Source organism: Pseudorca crassidens, chromosome 7, assembly GCF_039906515.1.
Source record: "Pseudorca crassidens isolate mPseCra1 chromosome 7, mPseCra1.hap1, whole genome shotgun sequence".
Lineage (NCBI taxonomy): Eukaryota > Metazoa > Chordata > Mammalia > Artiodactyla > Delphinidae > Pseudorca > Pseudorca crassidens.
The window spans coordinates 23,801,753-23,822,952 of record NC_090302.1 but is presented as its reverse complement, the minus strand read 5'-3'; the positions used below and the strand labels follow the sequence as shown (position 1 = coordinate 23,822,952).

Sequence of the window (21,200 nt, the reverse complement as noted above, 5' to 3'; positions counted from 1 at the left end):
CCAGAGAGCCCTTCCAAGTTTCCCCCACTTCTTCCTTCTCTGCTCCTCTGCCTTCTGCCCGACCTCCCACTCCACCTCCCAAGGTTCTGGTTCCAACCAGCTGCTACCATGGTTGGCCAAGCCCAGGACACTCTGTGCCCCTTTGGTCTGAGGTCACTGCATCTTGGGGAAATAACAGTGGATCTTTGTATTCCTCAGAACGAGGCACCTACCAGACAGCTTCACCTCTCTCTTGTTAATACCCATTACCCTGAAAGCCTTAATTGTGATGCATGATTATGTTAAAAGACTTTCTTCCCATAAGGGAAGAGGACAGGAAGGAACAAAGCAGGTGAACAGTACCAAGAGCCACGCGTGTTCACTTTGCTTTCTGAGGAGAGGAAAAATCTCAGAGAGCAGCCATGTCTGTGTTTGCATCGCTCTCTGCTTTCTCCCCAATCTGCTGTTTTCATGGTTAGAAAAATAAGTCCTGCCCTTTGAGAGGGTGAAACGAGTTCAAGAGCTTCTTATCCAGCTCTCCCTTGATGACAACCTAATGGTTTTCATTAGATTTGTTTTCCAGGTTATATAAACCAACAGCTTTGAACGCTGACTTGGGGTAAGCAGAATAAACCAAAGAAAAAGCCAGTTAGAATGTACTGGTGAGGCATTTAGTCTTAGAAAAGAAAATGTGCAGTTGTTCTTTGTAATGGAGATTTGCTGATCTGATTCGAAAATCCCGGAAGCTAGCACTGCATTTTGAAATGGTGCATTGCTTGACATGAGGTTTAAGTTCATTTTGGAGCCAGTTCTTCACCTACCACCCCAGGTTCTTCCTGAAATGTCCTTGAAGCCTTCTTAAGAGCAGAAAGATGCTTTCACATTTTCTCCCCGAAAACCATTACATTTTCTTTCAGTGTAACACTTTATACAGTGATCAAATTATACGGTGACCATAACTGAAAAATATCTGTATACAAAATTCTTCCTACTCTGGCAGTGTTTATGGAAGGGACTGTTATGAAATAGCATGTAAAGCATGGACCAGCTTAAAATGATTTTGCTTTTTAAAATAGGCTCTTCACTATGGAGAACAGTATGGAGGTTCCTTAAAAAACTAAAAATAGAATTACCATACGACCCAGCAATCCCACTACTGGGCATATACCCTGAGAAAACCAAAATTCAAAAAGAGTCATGTACCAAAATGTTCATTGCAGCTCTATTTACAATAGCCAGGACATGGAAGCAACCTAAGTGTCCATCGACAGATGAATGAATAAAGAAGGTGTGGCACATATATACAATGGAATATTACTCAGCCATAAAAAGGAACGAAATTGAATTATTTGTAGTGAGGTAGATGGACCTACAGTCTGTCATACAGAGTGAAGTAAGTCAGAAAGAGAAAAACAAATACTGTATGCTAACACATATATATGGAATCTAAGAAGAAAAAAAAAGGTCATGAAGAACCTAGGGGTAAGACGGGAATAAAGACACAGACCTACTAGAGAATGGACTTGAGGGTATGGGGAGGGGGAAGGGTAAGCTGTGACAAAGTGAGAGAGTGGCATGGACATATATACACTACCAAATGTAAAATAGATAGCTAGTAGGAAGCAGCCACATAGCACAGGGAGATCAGCTTGGTGCTTTGTGACCACGTAGAGGGGTGGGATAGGGAGGGTGGGAGGGAGGGAGACGCAAGAGGGAGGAGATATGGGGACATATATATGTATAACTGATTCACTTTGTTATAAAGCAGAAACTAACACACCATTGTAAAGTAGTTATACGCCAATAAAGCTGTTAAAAAAGAAAAATAAAAAGTTGGCAACCTCCCCTCAAAAAACCCCAAAAAACAAAAAATCAAAAAAAATAAAAATAAAAACAGGCTGTTGATTAATGAAACCTGAATGTATTTTGCAGAGACATCACTGCGCATGTGCAACACGGAAACCTGTGTCTCCAGGATGACCCCGGAACCAAGGATCTTCAGTCTACGGAATTCAAAGAATAGAAATGTTGCCACCAGAGCTCTTTACAAAGCAAGAACTCCTTCAGTGAGGAAAATCCAGCTTCCAGCAGCAAGAGTAGCTTGATTACCATACATGGACTGATTCAAGATGAGCCAGTCAGCTTCCAGGTTTGAAATTCTCCTAATTCCTTAAATTTCGCCCTGAACCTTGGATCTGGGAGACAGATTTGAGCTCTGCAGGTCGACCTCGCAATAAAGCTTTCTTTTCTCAAAAGCCGATGCCAGAGTATTGGCTTCTGTATGCCTTGGGCAGTGAGCTTTCGTTTGGTAACACTAATCTCTGGCACCCAGTAGGTTTCTAATTCCACCACTATGCCTGGCACATAGCAAGTGTTCAATAAATATTTGTTAAATAAATCTTATATAAAATCCCTGCTCAAAAACTTCCAATGGCTTCCTATAAACTTTCAACTTCTGCCTGACTTACATTTTAAGAATCATTCTGTGTAGTTTGGAGCTGAGAGTTTCGAAGAATATCTTTGGGTCTGTGACCCAAACTATGACCCAAGTTTCTTTATTACCTCTAAATACTTAGAGTATCTACTAAGAGTAGGAAGGCTTCCCCACCTCATGTCCTCTTTAGCTTTTCCTTGAACCATTATTATGGTTTCTTATCTGGTCTCCTTGCCTCCTGACTCTCCCTCATTTTAATCATTCATAATCGCTCTCTCCTGACTTCAGGACTAGCCACATAGTTTGAAGGTCCCAGTGCAAGATGAAAAACGCAGGGCCCCTTATTCAAAATTACTTAAACTCTCAACACCTTGGCAGCAGGACATCACACCAAGCACAGGGCCCTTCTGTGCTCGGGGTCCTCGGTGACGGCAGAGTCTGCATATTCATGAAGCTGATCCTGCCTGAGTTCAACCCTTTTAAGGCACGGTTTCAGTCATGGTAAGTCCTTTTTCAAAAACTTTCAGAGGTTCCATGTTGTCTAGAGTTGTAATTATAGGGACTTTTATCAATTTTGATCCCAACCAACCTTCCCAGCTTTATCTCCTAGAATTCCTCTTTATACACCCTATACTTCTTCCAAATGGAACTACTTAATCTTGCCCAGAAGGTATCCCTTCCTACCTCTGTGCCTTATTTGTACTGCTCCCATTACTTAGAAAGACGAGCCTCGTTTCCCATCATCACAAATCCTATGTGAAATCTTTCCTGATCCTTTCATTAAAAAAAATTTTTTTTATTGAAGTATAGTTGATTTGCAATATTGTGTTAAGCTTCAGGTGGGATCCTTTCATCTTTTTTTTTTTTTTTTGTGGTACGCGGGCCTCTCACTGTTGGGGCCTCTCCCGTTGCGGAGCACAGGCTCCAGACGCACAGGCTCAGAGGCCATGGCTCATGGGCCCAGTCGCTCTGCGGCATGTGGGATCTTCCCAGACCGGGGCACGAACCCGTGTCCCCTGCATCGGGAGGCGGACTCTCAACCACTGCGCCAACTGGGAAGCCCCCTTTCATTTTTAAGAACTCTTTTCTCCCTCTGAATTTCTAATACCATTTTAGCAGAGTCCTCTTTTGTCCTTTCACTCTTTAATGAGCTCCAAGACTGTCTCTACGCTGTGGAAGGTACAAAGATGAACGCTATTTATTCTACTGATACTACTGTTAGGCTCTTTTATACTCTCGAGGGCGGGCTTTGCCTAGACTCACCTGTGTCTGGCCTTTTGTAGAGAAGGTGCTCATATACTTGTTGAATAAACCAGTGGTTACCAGTTGACTTTCAAGAAAAAGGCATATGTTCATTTGTCAGGCAAATATTTATTGAGTACCTACTCTATGTTAGACTTTCTTCTAAAAGCAGGTAATACAGGTATGAAAAAGGCAGACTGGTGCCTGCTTGCATGAAGATTATATTTTTATGGGTGGGAGGCAGGGAACAAACAAACCAGAAAAATAATAGCTGTTGCTAAGTGCGTTGGATGTCATTGTGAAAGGGTTGTGACGCATAGCATTTTCATTATCTTTCAGTCCTAAATATTCGCTAACATCCATCAGGGATGATTCTTTGACTCACAGGTAATTTAGAAGAGTGTTTCTAAGCTTCCAAACAGAAAACTTTAACAATTACCTCTTAAGTTTTTTCATTTTTCTGTGGCCAGATCATATACTTTGTATGACACTGACGCTTTGAAATATGACTTGCTTTATGGACTAGGAGATGGTTGGTTTTCACCACTGTTCCATGTGTGCTTGAAGTACATACTGTTTTCAGATACACTGTTCTGTGTGTCCAACAGATCAAGCTTATAAATACTCTCATCCAAACCTTCCATATCCATCTGATTTTGTCTGCCTGGTTTATCAATTCCTAACAAAGATGTTAAAAATCTCCCACTTTGGTTTGTGAATTGATTTCTCCTTGTAGTTGTGTCAGTTTCTGCTAGACAGATTTGAAGCTATGTTCCTGGTGCACGACTGTTCTACCTTCCAGGTGATTTGAACCCCTTTTCGCTACGTGGTGATAGTCCTCCTTAGCAGTGCCTTTTATCTTAAAGTCGACTTCATCTTATAATACAGCCAACACCAGCTTCCTTTTGGTTACCATCTGTTTCTTAACTGGAGTTTAGTCAAAAGAATTTTATTAACAGTTTTTTGGAAATATAATCCACATACCATAAAGTTCATCTGAGTTTTGTCGACGTGCATTGGTTCTGGCTGCCTGTGGGCTTGGACTTAACTCTGCCTCTGTGTATCCTCCATTCACCCGGCTTAGTTTTAGGTTTTACTTTCTCTCCCACCTCCTCCTAGACTGACACTGTCCACCCCACTTCATTTTTCTTCTTTCTAGTTTAGTAACACTGTTTCTATCTTCTAGCTGTTATTTTAGGATTTTTAATGTGCATGTTTATCTTAAATGATAATCTTTATCCATCTTACAAATAAATTTAGAATAATTCAATTCCAGGCAGCCTGAGGATGGCCCCGCCTTTCCCCAGTTACCAAGCCTGTCAATTCCGCCTTCAGCTTTGGCTACAGGAGTTGGGTTTTTGTCCAAGAGACTTGGGGGCTGACACAGCAGCCACACAGGTCATTCCCTTCCTGCTCCTGTGAACTCGGGAGAGGAGGAGGGGGCCAGTGAAGACACAGCCCCTCCCCATGCCACTCACTCCTCACCACTCCCTCGTCCCCCACCCCGGAATTTTCAGGGAGCGTTCTGGCCTCACCAGAGGGGACTGGAGCCCGGATCTGGGTCACCCCTTACCCGGATCTGAAGGCTCTTCTGCACGTGCGGCCTGAGCCCCAAAAAGTCGGTGAGGGCAGCGGGGCAGCGTCCGATTTCCGCTGGGAGCCTGAGCCTGCCGGGGTCGGGCAGTCGGGCCCTCAGGTCAGGCTGGCCGGCTCCAGGTCCTGGAGCAGGATGCGGCCCCTTTTCCGGGTCTTCTCCAGGTGCCGCTCAGCTTCGGCCTCCTTGTTCTCGCGCGAGTTCCGCCGCCACGGGTCCCGCAGTTGTTGCGTCTCGTCAGCCACACGCGCAGTGCGCTTCTCCCACGCGCGCTGGCGCTGCGCCCCTCTCGCGCTTCGGGGCCTCCTGCAGCAGCAGGTGCTCGTCGTCGCGGATCTTCACGCCCTCGGCCTTGTCCAGCAGGTTCGCACACTGCATCTTTGCCTCGAGCTCCTGGGCCTGGCCCGCGTCCGCGGCCCGCAGCTCCTCCAGCCGGGCCCGCCGCGCCCGCAGGCGCTTCAGCTGCTGCCTAGGTCCTGCCTGTTAGCGGCGTCAGGTTGCCCTTCCCCTTCTGCCTCTTCTCCTTCCTGCGCTGAGCCTTGCGGGACGGCTTCTCTTCGGTTACCTCCACCTTGTTGAAGAGCAGCCCCGGCCGGCCCTGTGCCTCCTTGAGGGCCGCCTCAGGGCAGCTCAGCGTGCTCCGCGCCCTCGGGGGCCTCGGGCGCCTTCCGCTTTGCCCTCAGCTCCTGCTGCTGCTGCTTCTCTTTCCGGTCGCGCTCCTGCTTTCTCCATTTCCTCCGACGTCTTTTCTCCGAAACGGCGGGAGACAGCTTCTTGGCGCCGCCTTGGCCCCGCGCCTCCGGTATCTTTTCAGGCAGGCGCTGCCGCACGACGTCCAAGGCAGTAAAGAGGCTCTTTGTCCAGGCCGTGCGCAGGGGCCCCGGTGGAGCTGGAGGCCTCCTCCTCCTCGGCTGTCACCGGCTTCCTGACCTGAGACTCTCCGCAGGGGCCCGGGCCTTGGCCTCGGCAGCCTTCTCCTCCCGTTCCTTGGATTTCTTCAGTGCTTTCTTCCTCTCCTTTTTTAGGAGCCCAGCAGCTTCTAAGACTCGAGTTTTGCCAGCCGACTTGCGCTTCTGCGTCTCGGTTCTGGGCTGGGAGCAGATCTTCTTGGCCAGGCTCTGCAGGTAAGCATACTTCGTGAGCAGAGGAGCCATGGCTGGAGGCTCGGCGGTCGGGTGGGGCTCGCTTGGGGTCCTACTCGGGGGAGGAGGGCCGGGGTTCAGCATCCCGGCGGCACCCGGCAGTCCCCGGCCCGCGCTACCCTCACCTACGCGCCTGCGCTCACCAGAAACACTCCATGGATTAGGGTGGTAGTGGCTTGATCACCTGGGCGGTTGTTGGTGCCGTTCTTGAGGACGGAAGAGATTAGGGGAGGTGTAAGTCCGGAGAGCTGTTGCAGGGAAATTCTGTCAAGTGGAACGGGAAAGTCTGCATAGGCTTTGGTATGGTACCCAGTAAAGGATGAACCTTTTCCCCAGAGAGGCCTGGCCTTTGCCCTTGGCTTCTGGGAGGTAACCTCTAAGATCTTGGAATGTCCTGCCTGATTTGTTTAACCTGGGGACCTTTGGCCATGCCAGCTAGTCTATGCTAGCAGTGTGATATATAGTAGGGATCCTTGGGTCATGAGGCGTGAACTTGACCTCTGGAGACTAAGGTTGTCCACATGGGCAGTCAGCCATATCTATGTGACTGAGCCCCAATAAAACCTCTAGACACCAAGGTTCACGTGAACTTGTCTGGATGGCAGTAGCTCATGCATATTGTCACACATTGCACCTGTGAGAAATAAACAGTGTCTGCATAACTCCACTAGAGTCCCGTGCTAGAGGTCCCATGCTTGGGACTCTCCTGGACCCTTCTCTGTGTACCTCTTCCCTTAGCTGCTTTTAATCTGTGTCCCTGTGCTGTCATAAACTGTAACTGTGAGTACAGCAGCTTCCAGTGGGTTTTGTGAGTCCTTCTAGCAGATTATCAAACTCGAGGGTGATCTTGGGGGCTCTCCAACTTGCAGTTGATAACAGAGGTAAAGATGGCCTTGTAGACCCCCGAACTTTGCATTGAGGGTATATACAAATTCAACAAAGAGAAGCCCTATGTGACTCAGGTCTTATACTCTATTGGTCAGCTGAGTCCAGGGAGACCTGAAGAGTAAAAAGAGAATAAAGAACCTGTTGTCTCTTGACCAGTGTCTCAGAGGATTTCTCTTTTCCTTTATGCCAGTGTCACATTAAGAATCATCTACACTCTTCTGGTCAGAGAGCTGCCTATAAGTGTAACCTGGAAACACAGCAAAGAAAGGCAGTGCCTTTAGTCATTGTGCATGATGAAATCTGTAGGAAGAAATAACACTCCTGATATGTCAACCACAAGTATGGTTTTCATCTAATTGAATCCATTCATCACTACATTAAAAAAGAAGCTGATGCAATTGAAAAGTGAGTTCAGTTAGTCCATCCTCCCACAAAAACAGTCGCGCACACGCACACGTGTGCGTGTGTCTGTGTTGATGTGAATTTCATCTTAAAGAAAATATAAATTCTGGCTTCAGGCAAATGAAGGTTTATTTCATATGGCAGCCTCCTTGCATACTGCTGATGGTTACAGCATGTGGAATTACTTACAACTAAAGCCTTTGATTGAAAATGTGGACGTAGCACTCAATTTATCATCCTCTTCTCTGAGATTTAAAAGCTCTTTAGAACACAAGCTAATACCGGTTTCTGTTTTAACAAATCAGTATCTTTTCATGGGCTAAATGACTTTCCCATTCGGCACCTCTCAGAGCACGCCCCTCCCCCCACCCCCTACCTCCCTGGCTGCAGAGGTTGTCACATATGTGCTGGATACAGACAGCTTGGAAGAGTGTGTCTTATTTCACAGACTCCAGCAAGGCAAGGGCAGCAAGAGTAATTGTTCAGAACTGTGAAAACCAGACACTCTTTCCTCGGTATTTCAGCTTGGGTCAGGATTGCATTAGTTATCTATTGCTGTGTAACAAATTACCCCAAATTTAGTGGCTTAAAATGATATACATTTATTAACTCACAGTTTCTGTGGTCAAGAGTTTGGCATAGCTTAGCTGATTCCTTTGTTTTAGGGTTCCTTGCAAGACTGAAATAAAGTTGCCAGCTGAAGCTGTGGTCTCATATGAAAGCTCAGCTGGGAAGGATCCACTTCTAAGCTCATCCAGGTTGCTGGCAGAATTCAGTTCCCAGAGGACTGTTTGACTGAGGGTTGCAGGTCCTTCCTAGCTATTGGCTGGAGATTGCTCTCCAATCTTTGCCATGTGGACCTCTCCACCGTGGCCACTTTTTTCATCAAAGTATGCAAGCAGAGAAAGCAATATGGAAAATCTAGCAAGACAGAGATTATAACATAATTATGGAGGTGACATCCCATCACTTCTGCTGTATTCTGTTGGCCTTCTCACTCTCAAGGGGAGGGGATTACACAGAGTGTGAATACCAGGAGGTGAACACTGGGAACTATCATAGTGTCAGTCCACCAGCAGGACAGGGTCCCTGGTTGAGCGAGTCACAGTAATATCCTCTTATAGAGAATGTGCTGCAATGTTTCTGAGTTTCAAAAATATTTGTGGATAGGTTCAGCAGGCGAATTGTATCTTTGAAGAAACTGTGATGTCTTGGTGGCAAATTTATGTCTTTCTTCTGGCTAATTTTCTCATTTTTCCCATGAAATGTTGTTGTCCATTCTCTCCAAAGAATCTGTTTTCTTTCATTCCTCCTTTTATTATAACCTAATAAATGCCTGGTCAATTTAGAACCTGGAAAGAGCTCAGGGTCCTTGAGGCTGGGCAGAATAGCCTAGAACTTAGCAGGTGGGCAGTAATGTGTTGGCTCAAGGCAGCTTTCTGACCTTGGCTTTTCTCAGTTTTACTATTTCTCTTTTATGTTTATGAGGCTCTGAATCAGGCACCCACACAGCTCCAGAGCTGCTTCCTAGCAGTGTCTTCATGACAAAGCATTTCCAGGGAATTCCATGCTTTACTCTCTGGAGTTTTAAAGCCTATTGAATCGGTTCCCACCAGTGTTCCTTGTAGACATTAGTAAAAGTTACAGATGACATTCTGACTGTAGACCAATATGAAGCACCCACGTGTCTTTTTCAAGTGGGCAATAATCTCAGGGATTAGGAAATTGTTGTTGCTGTTGTTGTTTTCGGTCACCAAAAAGTATGAAACAAATTCATCCAGTCACTCATTCACATGTTGACCTATACTCATTCGAGAACTGTCATTGACTGTTGGTATTGAGAATGACAAGATGTAAAAGGCAGTCACTACCTTTATTAATCCTCGCTCTTCTTTCCCTTCTTGGCTTTCTTCTTAGCATCCGCAAAGGTGTTTGCATGCTGCTCTAGCCTCTCCTAGAGACAGAAAATGTTTTATCTCCAATGCTTATTAGGGTCCCAGCAGACTCAGAACTACTATTTCCTAGGTCTGAACACAAAGAGTCAAGGGCAATTCTTAGGCCCAATTAAATCAGCAGCTCCTTCTTCATGTTCTTCTGGGGACCCAGGGGCTATTCAGAGCCTGCCTGCATAGAGCTGGACCCAAGAGTATGCAAGCTTCCTGTTTTCGTAACATGCTTGGGGGTGGTGGACAGAAAAGGGGAGGAGGTGGGGGGATGCTAGGTATCTGAAGTCTAGAGAAGATGATTAGAGTCTTTTAAAAGATGAGATCAGCAAATCTCTGAGCCTGTGGTGAGGCCTAGGGGTAGTTTTCAAACAAGTTAGTGTATGCTAGAATTACCTGCGGAAATTTTTTTGGATACAAATTCTATTTGCAGATATTTTGATCCAGGAGAGGTCAAAACGTGGCCTAGGAATCTGCATTTACACTTAGCATTCCTCACATTACAGATGCTGAAGGTCTAAAAAGCACCGTTTAGAAACAGTGAGACTTTAGCAAAATAGGTAGATCACATGTAAACCATAAGAAGAAAAATGCAGAGAATGAATTTACTATTTGTTTTTCCCTTCATAGATTTCAGATATATAATCACGAACACAATACCACCTACTTGTTATTTTTGACCAGAGGTGGAATGGTTGCAATGCTTATTAAATGAGGGAAAACTGAAAGCTGTAATTAAACCAACTGGCTACTTAATTTGGTCATTCATCTCCTCCATCGAAGGAGCATTCATTCATTTCCTTTCTTTTCTTTGATTCAAGAACATAGTCACCTATGCTTTATGAATGAAAGTCAGCATCCTTTCATAGCTAGACAAAGCCAGCTTGGGACAACCAGACAATGTCTCCTCTATATTTATGCCTTTAAATCACACCCTGAGTAGCCACTGTTGTTCTCTCTTGAGGAAAACAAACCGAAGTTTGGAATTACAGAGACTCAGAGGGGGAAGTCTATGATCTGCTTAGGAAAAAAGAGCAAGATACAAGATAAGAATATAATATAATTACTATAATATAACATCCATCTATATGTACATAGATATGTAATATTTTTATGATGCAAAATTTTAATGATTTTTATGAAATACTGTGCTGCAATATTTTTATGAGGAAAAAGAGGTGAAGATAGACTCTACCCTGTTAATATTTTTTCCCCCTTTGGGGAATTGGAGATGAGATTGGTGTGGGAAATTATGAACTTAATTTTTTATATCGGTGTAGTATTCTGCCTGTTAACAGTGAACCTATAATTTTTTGGTATAAAAATTAAAGAATATTACAGTATGTAATAAGTGCAAGGAAATTCCAGCTTTCAGGACCAGAGTCTCTGGTATTTTAAAGTTAAAGGAAGAGGCTAGGTATGGAGGTAGATGGACTCCAACTGGCCTCCCATCAAATGCCTGTGCTCAATGTCTTTTAGATTAGATTTGCTAATGATTTGAGATGATGGACTGTTTGCTTTCTTCTTTCCTCAATGTGTGCATGCTATAAGGGGTTTCACTCTTACCAAGAGGCCAAGTGGGTATCAACATACAAACATAAAACACCCACCAAATGAGTAAGAAGATGGCAGGATTTCTGAGAAGACATCCCATGTGCCCAGATTTTGGAGTTGAGATTTTTGTTTGTTACTGAAAGTGACCAACTGCTTACTCCTTAAGAGTGACCAGCAAAAGTCCTGGGGCCTGCCCAAGTTTTGAGGCAGAGGTAGGGAAACCATTCATTCATTCATTCATTCACTAAATAAATTTTTAAAGGTGAGTAGAGGGCCAAAAAAAGTTGGATATTGATTTCATCTGCTAGTAGCGCTCGGTCAACAGCTGGTTATTTTAGCTATTATAATTGAAAATCGGTAAAATTCAATTTATAATTTAAGAAATTACCAAAAGCACAAAAGGATAAATATTATGTGATTCCACTTATATGAGGTACCTCGAGTAGTCAAATTCATAGACAGAAAATAGGATGCTTGTTGCCAAGGGCTGGGGGAGGAGAAAGGGAAGTTAGTGTTTAATGGGTATGGAGTTTCAGTTGGGGAGGATAAAAAAGTTCTGGAGATAGATCGTTGCACAGCAATGTGAATGTGCTTAATGCCACAGAACTGTACACTTGAGAATGGCTAAAATGGTAAATTTTATGTTACGTATGTTTTGCCACAATTAAAAAAGATAGAAAATGCAAGATACTTCCAGAAACCTCTTCAAAGTGCAGCTTTCTTGGATCTTATTACCCTTGCAGTGTGGACCTAATTCTTACAATTCAACGGGAAAGTACTGAGGTGACCAACTGTCCCACTGTGCCTGGAACTGAGGGGCTTCTCTGGATACAGGACTTTCAGTGCTAAATCAGAAAGTCCCAGGAAACCCAGAGCAAGTTGGTCACTTGAACAGTAGCCACCACAAGCACACCTTGTGTGCTTGGAAGAAAAACAACAGGATGGCAAGATTGTTAACAGTGGAGAACAAGGCGAAGTAGTGGGTGGTGAGGCAGAGTCTTGATGGGGGAAAGCAAGACCAATCAAGGCTTCCTGCACCTACAGTAGTAGAGATGCTTTTTTTTCCTTCAATTTCATTTGAAATCTGAATTGCTTTGACTTCTTTTAATTTACCTTTTCGATTATCAGTGAACAATTTGAATAAGAAAATGGTGCAGACCTAAAGTTGTGGGTGCTGGCAAAGGATATGCTGCAGGACATAATGCAGAGACTGCCTGTTTTGTATGTGTCCAAGTTAACCCCCCAGGTCTTCTGCAGAATAAACAACTGAAATGGCTTCCTTTGATGACCCATTTGGCTGCCTGAGGGCAAAAATCACCTGACAGGCCTTTTTGCTGGCTGCCGGCAGATCAGCGTTTTACCACCGAAGCAAGAAATCAAAGTGGCTTGGTTTTTTTGTCTCCTCTAGTTCTCTTTCTCATATTTAAGTCATTTTATTTTGTATTATTTTATTTTATTTTTAGAGGAAATTAATGTATTGTTTTCCCTTGTGCATAATTAAATAGTATGCTAATAATGTTACCATATGTCTTTGAGTTATTCTTTGACTCTTATTCTGAAGGCTCCACTGTGAATGTGTAGATTAAAGCGAACCTGGATCTTTTCTGGTCCTGGACCCCTTGGGTCCTTGGCTCATCTTCTCTTGGCTCCTGTCATAATGCTTATGTGGCGATTGGGTTCTCTGGCTCTCACACACTAAACTGATTCTTGGTCACATTTGTTTCTGCTTCTGGTTCTTGCTCTAGTTGAACAGGGTGGGTTGAATCTACCCTGGTGACAACAGCGGTGGCATCTGGGTTTTAATTCTGTTGCCTGGCCATTGAGTGATTTCTGTCAAGTGGCAGTTGATGAGAATCTGTAATCTGATTTCTATGACCTTTTTTTGGTTGTATGCCTGAGGATTCTGATTGTTCCTGGCACTTGAATGCAAGTTTGAAAAGTTTTTGGTGTTTTTCTTCCTAGATTCTCTCTGTTTATGTATTTCGGTTTGTGTCACTTTGGCTTCCTCTGACCCTCAAGCTCAGAGCCTTTTTACTTCTTTCAGAATTCTGGTAATTTTTCATGTGCATTTATTGTGGTCCCAATTGTGCCAAAATCTGCTAAGTTAAAATTCCTGCATCAAAATTAAAAGGAAGCTGAATCCTTAGTATTCAACCATCTGCTTTTGTTTTTCTTAACAATTGAATAATGCCAAAATTACTTTCTTCAGGATTTATAAAATAAGGCAAAAGAAAGGAGATTATCACTATTGTTAAAAAAAAGAAAAGAAAAAATAATGGACCTAGAAAAAAAAGAGAAAGACTATTTTGGTAAATTCAGAGGGAAAAATCACAAAATTACAGATTTTCAACACTGTGTTTCCCAAGAAGAACAAATGGTGATTAATTACACGTTTTTATTCTTCAGCTGATCAATATCCTTAATAAATATTAGTGCCTATATTTTTACCTTAAATTCTTAAACTCCTCTACCTTGTATAAGAGTTGATAAAAATTCCCAGTTTATAAATATGAAATAGTTTTTGAGCAAATAGAGATACTTTGTCAACCTCTAGAGAGGGTTGACAAGTTAGATTATAAGATCTCAAAATCATAGGTTTTGCTCCATCAGGAGCAAATACCTTTTCTGGTTAACTTCTATAAAAATTTCAATATATTAAGTGCTTGTATAAATTTAAAATAAGAGAAACTAAAAATTCGAAATATGATTTAAATATGTTGACTATATAAGAAATTTTTTCTGCTAAAGCTGTAACCTAGGAAAAAAAAGGCTGAAGTGTGAGTTTCATTTACAGCCTTGGATACTAGATTAGAAAGTCAAATGGAAAAATTTGCTTTAAAACATGTTGGAGGGCTTCCCTGGTGGCGCAGTGGTTGAGGGTCCGCCTGCCGATGCAGGGGACACAGGTTCGTGTCCCGGTCCGGGAAGATCCCACATGCCGTGAAGCGGCTGGGCCTGTGAGCCATGGCCGCTGAGCCTGCGCGTCCGGAGCCTGTGCTCCGCAACAGGAGAGGCCACAACAGTGAGAGGCCCGCGTACAGCAAAAAAAAAAAACATGTTGGAGATTTTAACATATCATAATGTAAAGGTATGGAAAACAGCTTTTTGAAATATTCATAATCAAGATGACTCTGAAAATTAAACTGACTTAATAAATTAGTTTAAAAACAACTTTATCTCTTCCCTCTATGCCAGTCTTGGATAGATTTTTTTCATGGAAAGCCTAATTAATTTGAATTTCCTAAATTCTCTCTTAGTTCAGCTAGTTAGATTACCTAAAATCACTTTGTTTAAGATTACAAAATCAAGGGAACTATACTCAATATCTTGTAATAACCTATATAGAAGAGAATATAAAAAAATTTTATATATATATATATAAATGAATCACTCTACTGCACACCTGAAACTAACACAATATTGTAAATCAACTATATATTTCAGTAAAAATTTTAAAAAAGATTACAAAATCACAAAATCGTGTCAACTGAATTAAATTATAAAAGGTAATTTCTTTATCCAAAGAGACTTGTGGACAAAAATAGCTATATAGTTCTTGCTTTTCTGCTTCACGTTTTCTGTGTCTAGAGAAAAAACTTGATTGCTCTGGTTAAAGACAGCAATTACTAAAAATTCTGAGATTATACTGGTATAATTATTAAAAAATATATGTACACAAGATAATGGATATATTTTGTCTGTTTATCAAGGGAATTGTTACAGTTTAGTAACATCACAAACTTTATATATTTTATGCATAGTCGTATATATTTAACAGATGAAACAATCATAAACTCACAAAAAAGTTGGAAATACTGCCAAAACCTCTTATTTCCTGAGCTATTTGAGAGTAATTTGCAAACCCGATGTCCTATCACTGTCTAATGTGTATGATATTTCCTACAAGGCCATTCTTCCATAAAACCACAATACAACTATCAAAATTGGGAAATTAACTTTGATATGTTATTACTGTACAATCCTCAGACCACACTCAAGCTTTCTAATAATATCCTGTGTAGGAAAAAGACCCAGTTCGGAATCAAGAGTTGCATTTGGTTGTCATGTCTCTTTTGTCTGGAACAGTTCCTCACACTTCCCTTGACTTTCATGACCTTGACACCTTGGAAGATTATAGGTCATTTATTTCATAGAGTGTCCCTCAATCTGAATTGGCCTGATGCTTCCTTATGACTAACACAGGTTATGCATCTTTGGCAGGAATAGCACAGAAGTGATGCTTACTTTTCTCACAGCATCCTATCAGGTGGAGAAGGGTGTCATTTGGTCCCATTACTGGGGATGTTTACTTTGATCACTTGGTTGAAGTGGTGTCTTTAAGACTTCTCCTCTATAAAGTTCTCTTCTCAATAGCCCATTTATCATTCAACTAAGCTGCTTTCTCTCTCTTTCCCTCCCTCTTTCCTTTCCACGACTATTGACTCATGGATTTCTCTTTCATTCAGTGGGTTATAATCTGTTTCTATCATTATTTCTATTGCCCCCAACATGGCCCCTGAGACCAAATCAGTTCAGGTTGGTGCCTGGGTCCTTTCAATATGTTCCATAGTTCTTTGAGTACTTCTTTGCTTTCTGCCATAAGTTGTTTCAGGCTCATCTTGTACTTTTCCAGTCCCAGTTTTAGAACAAGACATTTCTCCAAGAAGCACTGGTCCTTATAGTGGAGAATGATATCTAGAAACCCAGACCTGAGGACTAGATGTCCTCATTTTTATTGGGGTGTCACTGTTCCCACACAGTGGGTGGAGGTAGGGAATATATGTTTGTGTGTATATATTACATGTGCACACATTTGTATCTATATTTCTCTCTACATATAACTCTATGTAAATTGAAAACCATGAGGTAGCACCAATACCTCTAATTTCAGTCCAACACCACAGATTTTATTCTGTTTTTTTTCCTTTCTATATTTATTACTTCATTCTCTGATACTGAGAAACCTATTATCCACATGTATCTCCTTATTTGTTCAATCTTCCTATAAGTGACCAATCTCCAGTCTGTGCCACCATCTTCATTTTTGACCTGCCTTGTATTCAACACTGATGGTAATCCTAATATGGTATTACTTGATAAAGCCTCATATATTGAAAACAACCAAGGTGTAGCTTGTTCTGATATATCAATACTATAATTTTAAAATATTTTATTATATATATAGTTAACTGTAGCTCATTCTATTCAGGCAGCCACCTATTAGAAGCTCGAGAATTAGCATCTCTGCCAATAGTGGATATGTCTTCAGGGTTGGTTGAGATTTTTTTTGAAGTATAGTTGATTTACAATATTGTGTTAGTTTCAAGTGTACAGCAGAGTGATTCAGTTATATATATATTTATATATATATATATAAATTTTTTCAGATTATTTTCCATATAGGTTATTACAAGATATTGAATATTGTTCCCTGTGCCATATAGTAAATCCTTGTTGCTTCTCTATTTTATACATAGTGTATATATCTGTTAATCCTATACTCCTAATTTATCCCTCGTACCTTTCCCCTTTGGTAACCATAAGTTTCTTTTCTGTGTCTGTGTGTCTCTTTCTGTTTTTTTTTTTTGCGGTACACTGGCCTCTCACTGTTGTGACCTCTCCCGTTGCGGAGCACAGGCTCCGGACGCACAGGCTCAGCGGCCATGGCTTACGGGCCCAGCTGCTCCACGGCATGTGGGATCTCCCCGGACCAGGGCACGAACCCGTGTCCCCCGCATCGGCAGGCGGACTTTCAACCACTGCGCCACGAGGGAAGCCCTTTTTTTTTTTTTTTTTTTTTGTCTTTTTCATTTGTATTTTTTTTTTTAGATTCATTTTTTTTTTTTTTTAGATTCATTTGTATTTTTTTTTTTTTAGATTCCACATATAAGTTATATCTTATAATATTTGTCTTTCTTTTTCTGACTTACTTCCCTTGGAATGATATTCTCTAGGTTCATCCATGTTGCTGCAAATGGCAAGATTTCTTTCTTTTTTTGTGGCTAATATTCCATTGTATGTATCAATATATACCACATCTTCTTTATTGGTTGAGATTTTGATATGGTATCAAAATAAAAGAAAAAAAAAGGTGATGACTTATTAGAGGCACTTCAACAACTGAAGAAAACCTTAGTAATTAAGATTAAAGTCAAAACTAAAGAAAATGCCCCAAATATGTGATATGCCAACAAGTAACCATTGTCCCTATGGGCTCCAGGATTCTGGCAAGGCAGAATGGGTTATGGGTGTGTTAAAAACCAAAACTGTCCAAATTTTCAGAAGCGCTTACTTTAATAAATTGATTTATTTTTGGCTGCTTTGTTTGGGTCTTCGTTGCTGCACGTGGGCTTTTCTGTAGTTGCAGCGAGCAGGGGCTACTCTTCGTTGCGGTGCGCGGGCTTCTCATTGTGGTGGCTTCTCTCATTGTGGAGCAGAGGCTCTAGGTGTACAGCCTTCAGTAGTGTGGCACGTGGGCTCAGTAGTTGTGGCTCGCGGGCTCTAGAGCGCAGGCTCAATAGTTGTGGCGCACGGGCTTAGTTGCTCCGCAGCATGTGGGATCTTCCCGGACCAGGGCTTGAACCCGTGTCCCCTGCATTGGCAGGTGGATTCCTAACCACTGCGCCACCAGGGAAGCCCCAGAAGCGCTTACTCTTTACACTTAACTCTAATAATAGCAACACAGTTCACACCTGAAAACTCCTCCTGTGGTCTCACCATGTGAAATGTTTACAGGAGGACCCCTGAGACTTGCTTGTCCCTCCATCTAACCATCTCTACTTCCTTGTACTCAGATCCAGCCACTTATAAGATTACACATTTTTTCTTGGGTTTCTTGGTATCCTCACCCTGCCACTCGTCAAGTTTGCTGGTTCTGACCTCAGATTGCCCCCGAGTCTGTGTCCTCCCCTCACCCCTCTTAAGATTGGCAGTCTGCACTTGGTTTGGTGCTTGACCTGGCTCCTGCGGGGCTGATGGGGGCACAGACCTCTTTTCGTTTTCATAAGGAAATTGAAAGACACATGGCACAGAAGCAAGACATATTCTAGAACACTTTTGCTTTGTAGCACAGGAAGTCCAAGCCCAGAAGTATTCTAAAAAGCATTGATTGTTAGCATTTCATTTGGATGGGAGAATCCTGTGATTTGCACAATGTTGTATTTGATCTGGTCCATCTGTTCCTTTATACTGGAACTTTAATATTCATTCAAAAATCAGTATTATTTGAAAGACTACCCGGTACCCAAATATTTTTCCCAAGACCAGTCACAGTGTCTGAAATCCGAGCATCAGAGATTCATTTGATGAGGAAAGGAACTTTAAAATATTTTTTGTCCTTAAGTGCCCTCCATGGAAATAGGAATTTCTGTGGGAGGATTGTGAGGCTGGGAAAGGTTCTGAGGTTCTTGAGATCAGTTTCACTTTTTAGATCCATCCTCTCCCCTGGTCACTATTTTTGTTTTAACTTAAACACTTTCTAATGTTTTGGTTTTGGAGAGCTGTGGAAATGATGCTTATGAATATGGAAGATTAAAAGGGAGGAAGTTATTTGTGTTGTTGGAGACAAACACACTTAGCTCAAGTTCTTTGTAAGTTGCTTAAGATGCTGGCACAGAGGGCTGTAGGTCAAGTTGAACAGAATGCCCAGGGGAAAAGTTACCTGTAACATTACCTGGAACCATGAGTCAAGGCAGGGATCCTGGAGAACAGGGGAGTAGGTCAAAGAGGCCTCAAGGACAACTTGGGAGGCAGAAATACCACCCTAGGCAGAGGGTCTGACAGTTGGGACATATGGGCTTCTGGCTGCCGTCTTGTACATCAGAGGTACATACAGTCCAAAGAGAGTGGGCTTCGAGCCAGTCATCTCCATGGAAGGAGTGGGGGATGGCGGTGGGTGGGATATTCAAGGACTGCTGCTGCCCCTGAGTTTGGTAAGAAGTATTCTTACTCCCCTCCTGTCACTTATCTGCATTAAGTGGCTTGTTCTGACTTGTCCTGAAACCCATAACTCCCTCAAGAAAACTTGTGTATGCCCTGACCTCTCCTCCTTCATATCAACCAACATCTTTCACAGAAGTCCAGAGGCCTCCTCTGCTGCCCATTGACCACTAGATAGCCATGTAGCCAAGTGTGTGACTCTACAGGGAAACTGTGAAATATCCATGTGGTTTGTGAAATTCAGACTCATCGCAGCTGGTCCCTTAAACCAGGGCTTGGAAAGGGCCAAATATGGCCCTCTGAGCCATAGGATTACTTAAAAATTTTTAGTAGTCATTCACCACTTTCTTGGGGGAGATTTTATACAAAAATAAAGGTTTTGTGTTTGTTTCCCTTGAGAAAATTGAGAAGTTCTAGGCATACCAGACCTATATTTGTACATGGTGGTAGCTGGCTGGGGCTGAGTAGAGGGTACCACTTCCACATGGAGTATGGTCCCCACGGTCGGTCATAGTCCCCACGGTTCCCTATTGTCCCTCTACCCAGCCCTCTTTACTCATTTAAAATACATGCCTGGTCTTTTGTGAGCTGAGTTGAAAAACTCACCTGAAACTATCCTTGGCTAGCATCTTAGATAAAATGGCACAGAAGATAGAAAAGGAGTGGGGGGGGGCTGTAAAAAAAAAAAAAGATTACCCTATTTCAAATGGTTAACTGAGACAGTATCTCCCTGGAGGCCACAAATCTTAGCCTGACCCAGACTTGGACCTTCTCACTGACTCAGGTTCACTGCCCAGGTCGGCATTTCATTGGTGTCATACTCATTGGGCAAACATTGGAGATGTAAGTGGAAGCATTCTCTCTTACTCATTAGAAAGAGGCCAGGGTGTACTTCCATTTTTCCTAAACAGTCTGAGAGGTGCAGGACCAAGAATAGTAGGTCTGGGAAGCAAGAAGGGAAACTGTTGTGGTCCCATACTTTTCCTCAGCTTCTGCTCCCCAAATCTGTGCCCCCAGGGACTGCTCACACATCCAGCATGGCTGGGAGAGAGACAGCCAGAAGAGTGTGGAGGTGCCACTGCACTGTCTCTTTCCTGAGCTTTGGACCTCAACCCAGCAGTACCCCCTGCTAATTTCATGGTGCAGTATGTTTGTAGGGGTAGAGGGGAAAAAAGTGGATATGGAAGAATGTGGATTCTGGAAATCCGAGAAAGTAAAACAAGACTGTTACTTACCTTTTCTTTAAAAATAGGCTACGTTCATGTTTGGCTTTGCAACGTGAAATCTGGTGGGTGTAGCTGCCTTCAGTGGAATGGAAGTAAATTTGTTGGGTTTGAGGAGGTCAAGAAGCTATGATGAAAGGGTTTGCATAAAACATTCACATGATATGAGGATGATACCGGCCTACAGAGGTTTGAGGCGTGTCAGTGAGTGTAACTGACAAAGGTGATGGGAGGGAAAGGTTGGTGCAGTTCACTTGGTTCAAAGGAGAACATTTAAAAACTATCTGCGAATGGAGATTTAACAGGGGACAAATGGCGACTGGTAGCTGGGAGGATGCCTGGACTAACTTACTGATCTTTCTAATGATGGAAAGTTTGCTACCTGAAAATCAAATGATTTCTTATTGGGAGTATCTTACCTAGTTCTTTAGATTAACATATAACCAAAAATACAACGTTTGAATAATCAGTTGTATCACTTATTTTTCCCCTGAGTCTTCTGATACCGTACTTTCACAGCAATCCAGATTGGCAGAAAATTAAATTCCATTGGTTCCTCAGATATTACTTCTCTCCTGACCTCTCTGCATAGCCCTCCTGGGAGCAGCTTAATGTGTTTCATAGGTCACACAACAAAGTACAAGGTGGTCCCAGCCCAGAGGGAAATGAGGATCAGCCGCTCGTTTGTTGAGGTCAGAATCCCCTGGTGGCACCTCTAGGCTGCTCTTGAATGCTCTGTCTCAGTTGGTCTTATCTTTCAGTGAGTCATTCGAGCTGTGAGAATGAGGCTTGGTGCCTTTCTCTTACCCACACATTCTGTGTCCTGGCGTATTTCTTGACTCTGTTTCCTTTCCATGCCAA

General features: G+C 42.6%; 1 protein-coding gene and 1 pseudogene across 1 annotated transcript in view; one reads left to right on the top strand and one right to left on the bottom strand.

Moving 5' to 3' along the window:
• PALM2AKAP2 (PALM2 and AKAP2 fusion) overlaps window positions 1-21,200 on the top strand; it is a 646,508-nt gene that overhangs the window by 111,549 nt on the left and 513,759 nt on the right. Inside the window, exon 4 of the mRNA XM_067743691.1 lies at window positions 1,912-2,128. Within this exon, the coding sequence (XP_067599792.1) occupies window positions 2,109-2,128 (20 nt within the window). The 5' untranslated portion in view covers window positions 1,912-2,108. The remainder of the gene's footprint in view (window positions 1-1,911; window positions 2,129-21,200) is intronic.
• Window positions 5,348-6,403, bottom strand: LOC137227581 (surfeit locus protein 6 pseudogene; annotated as a pseudogene).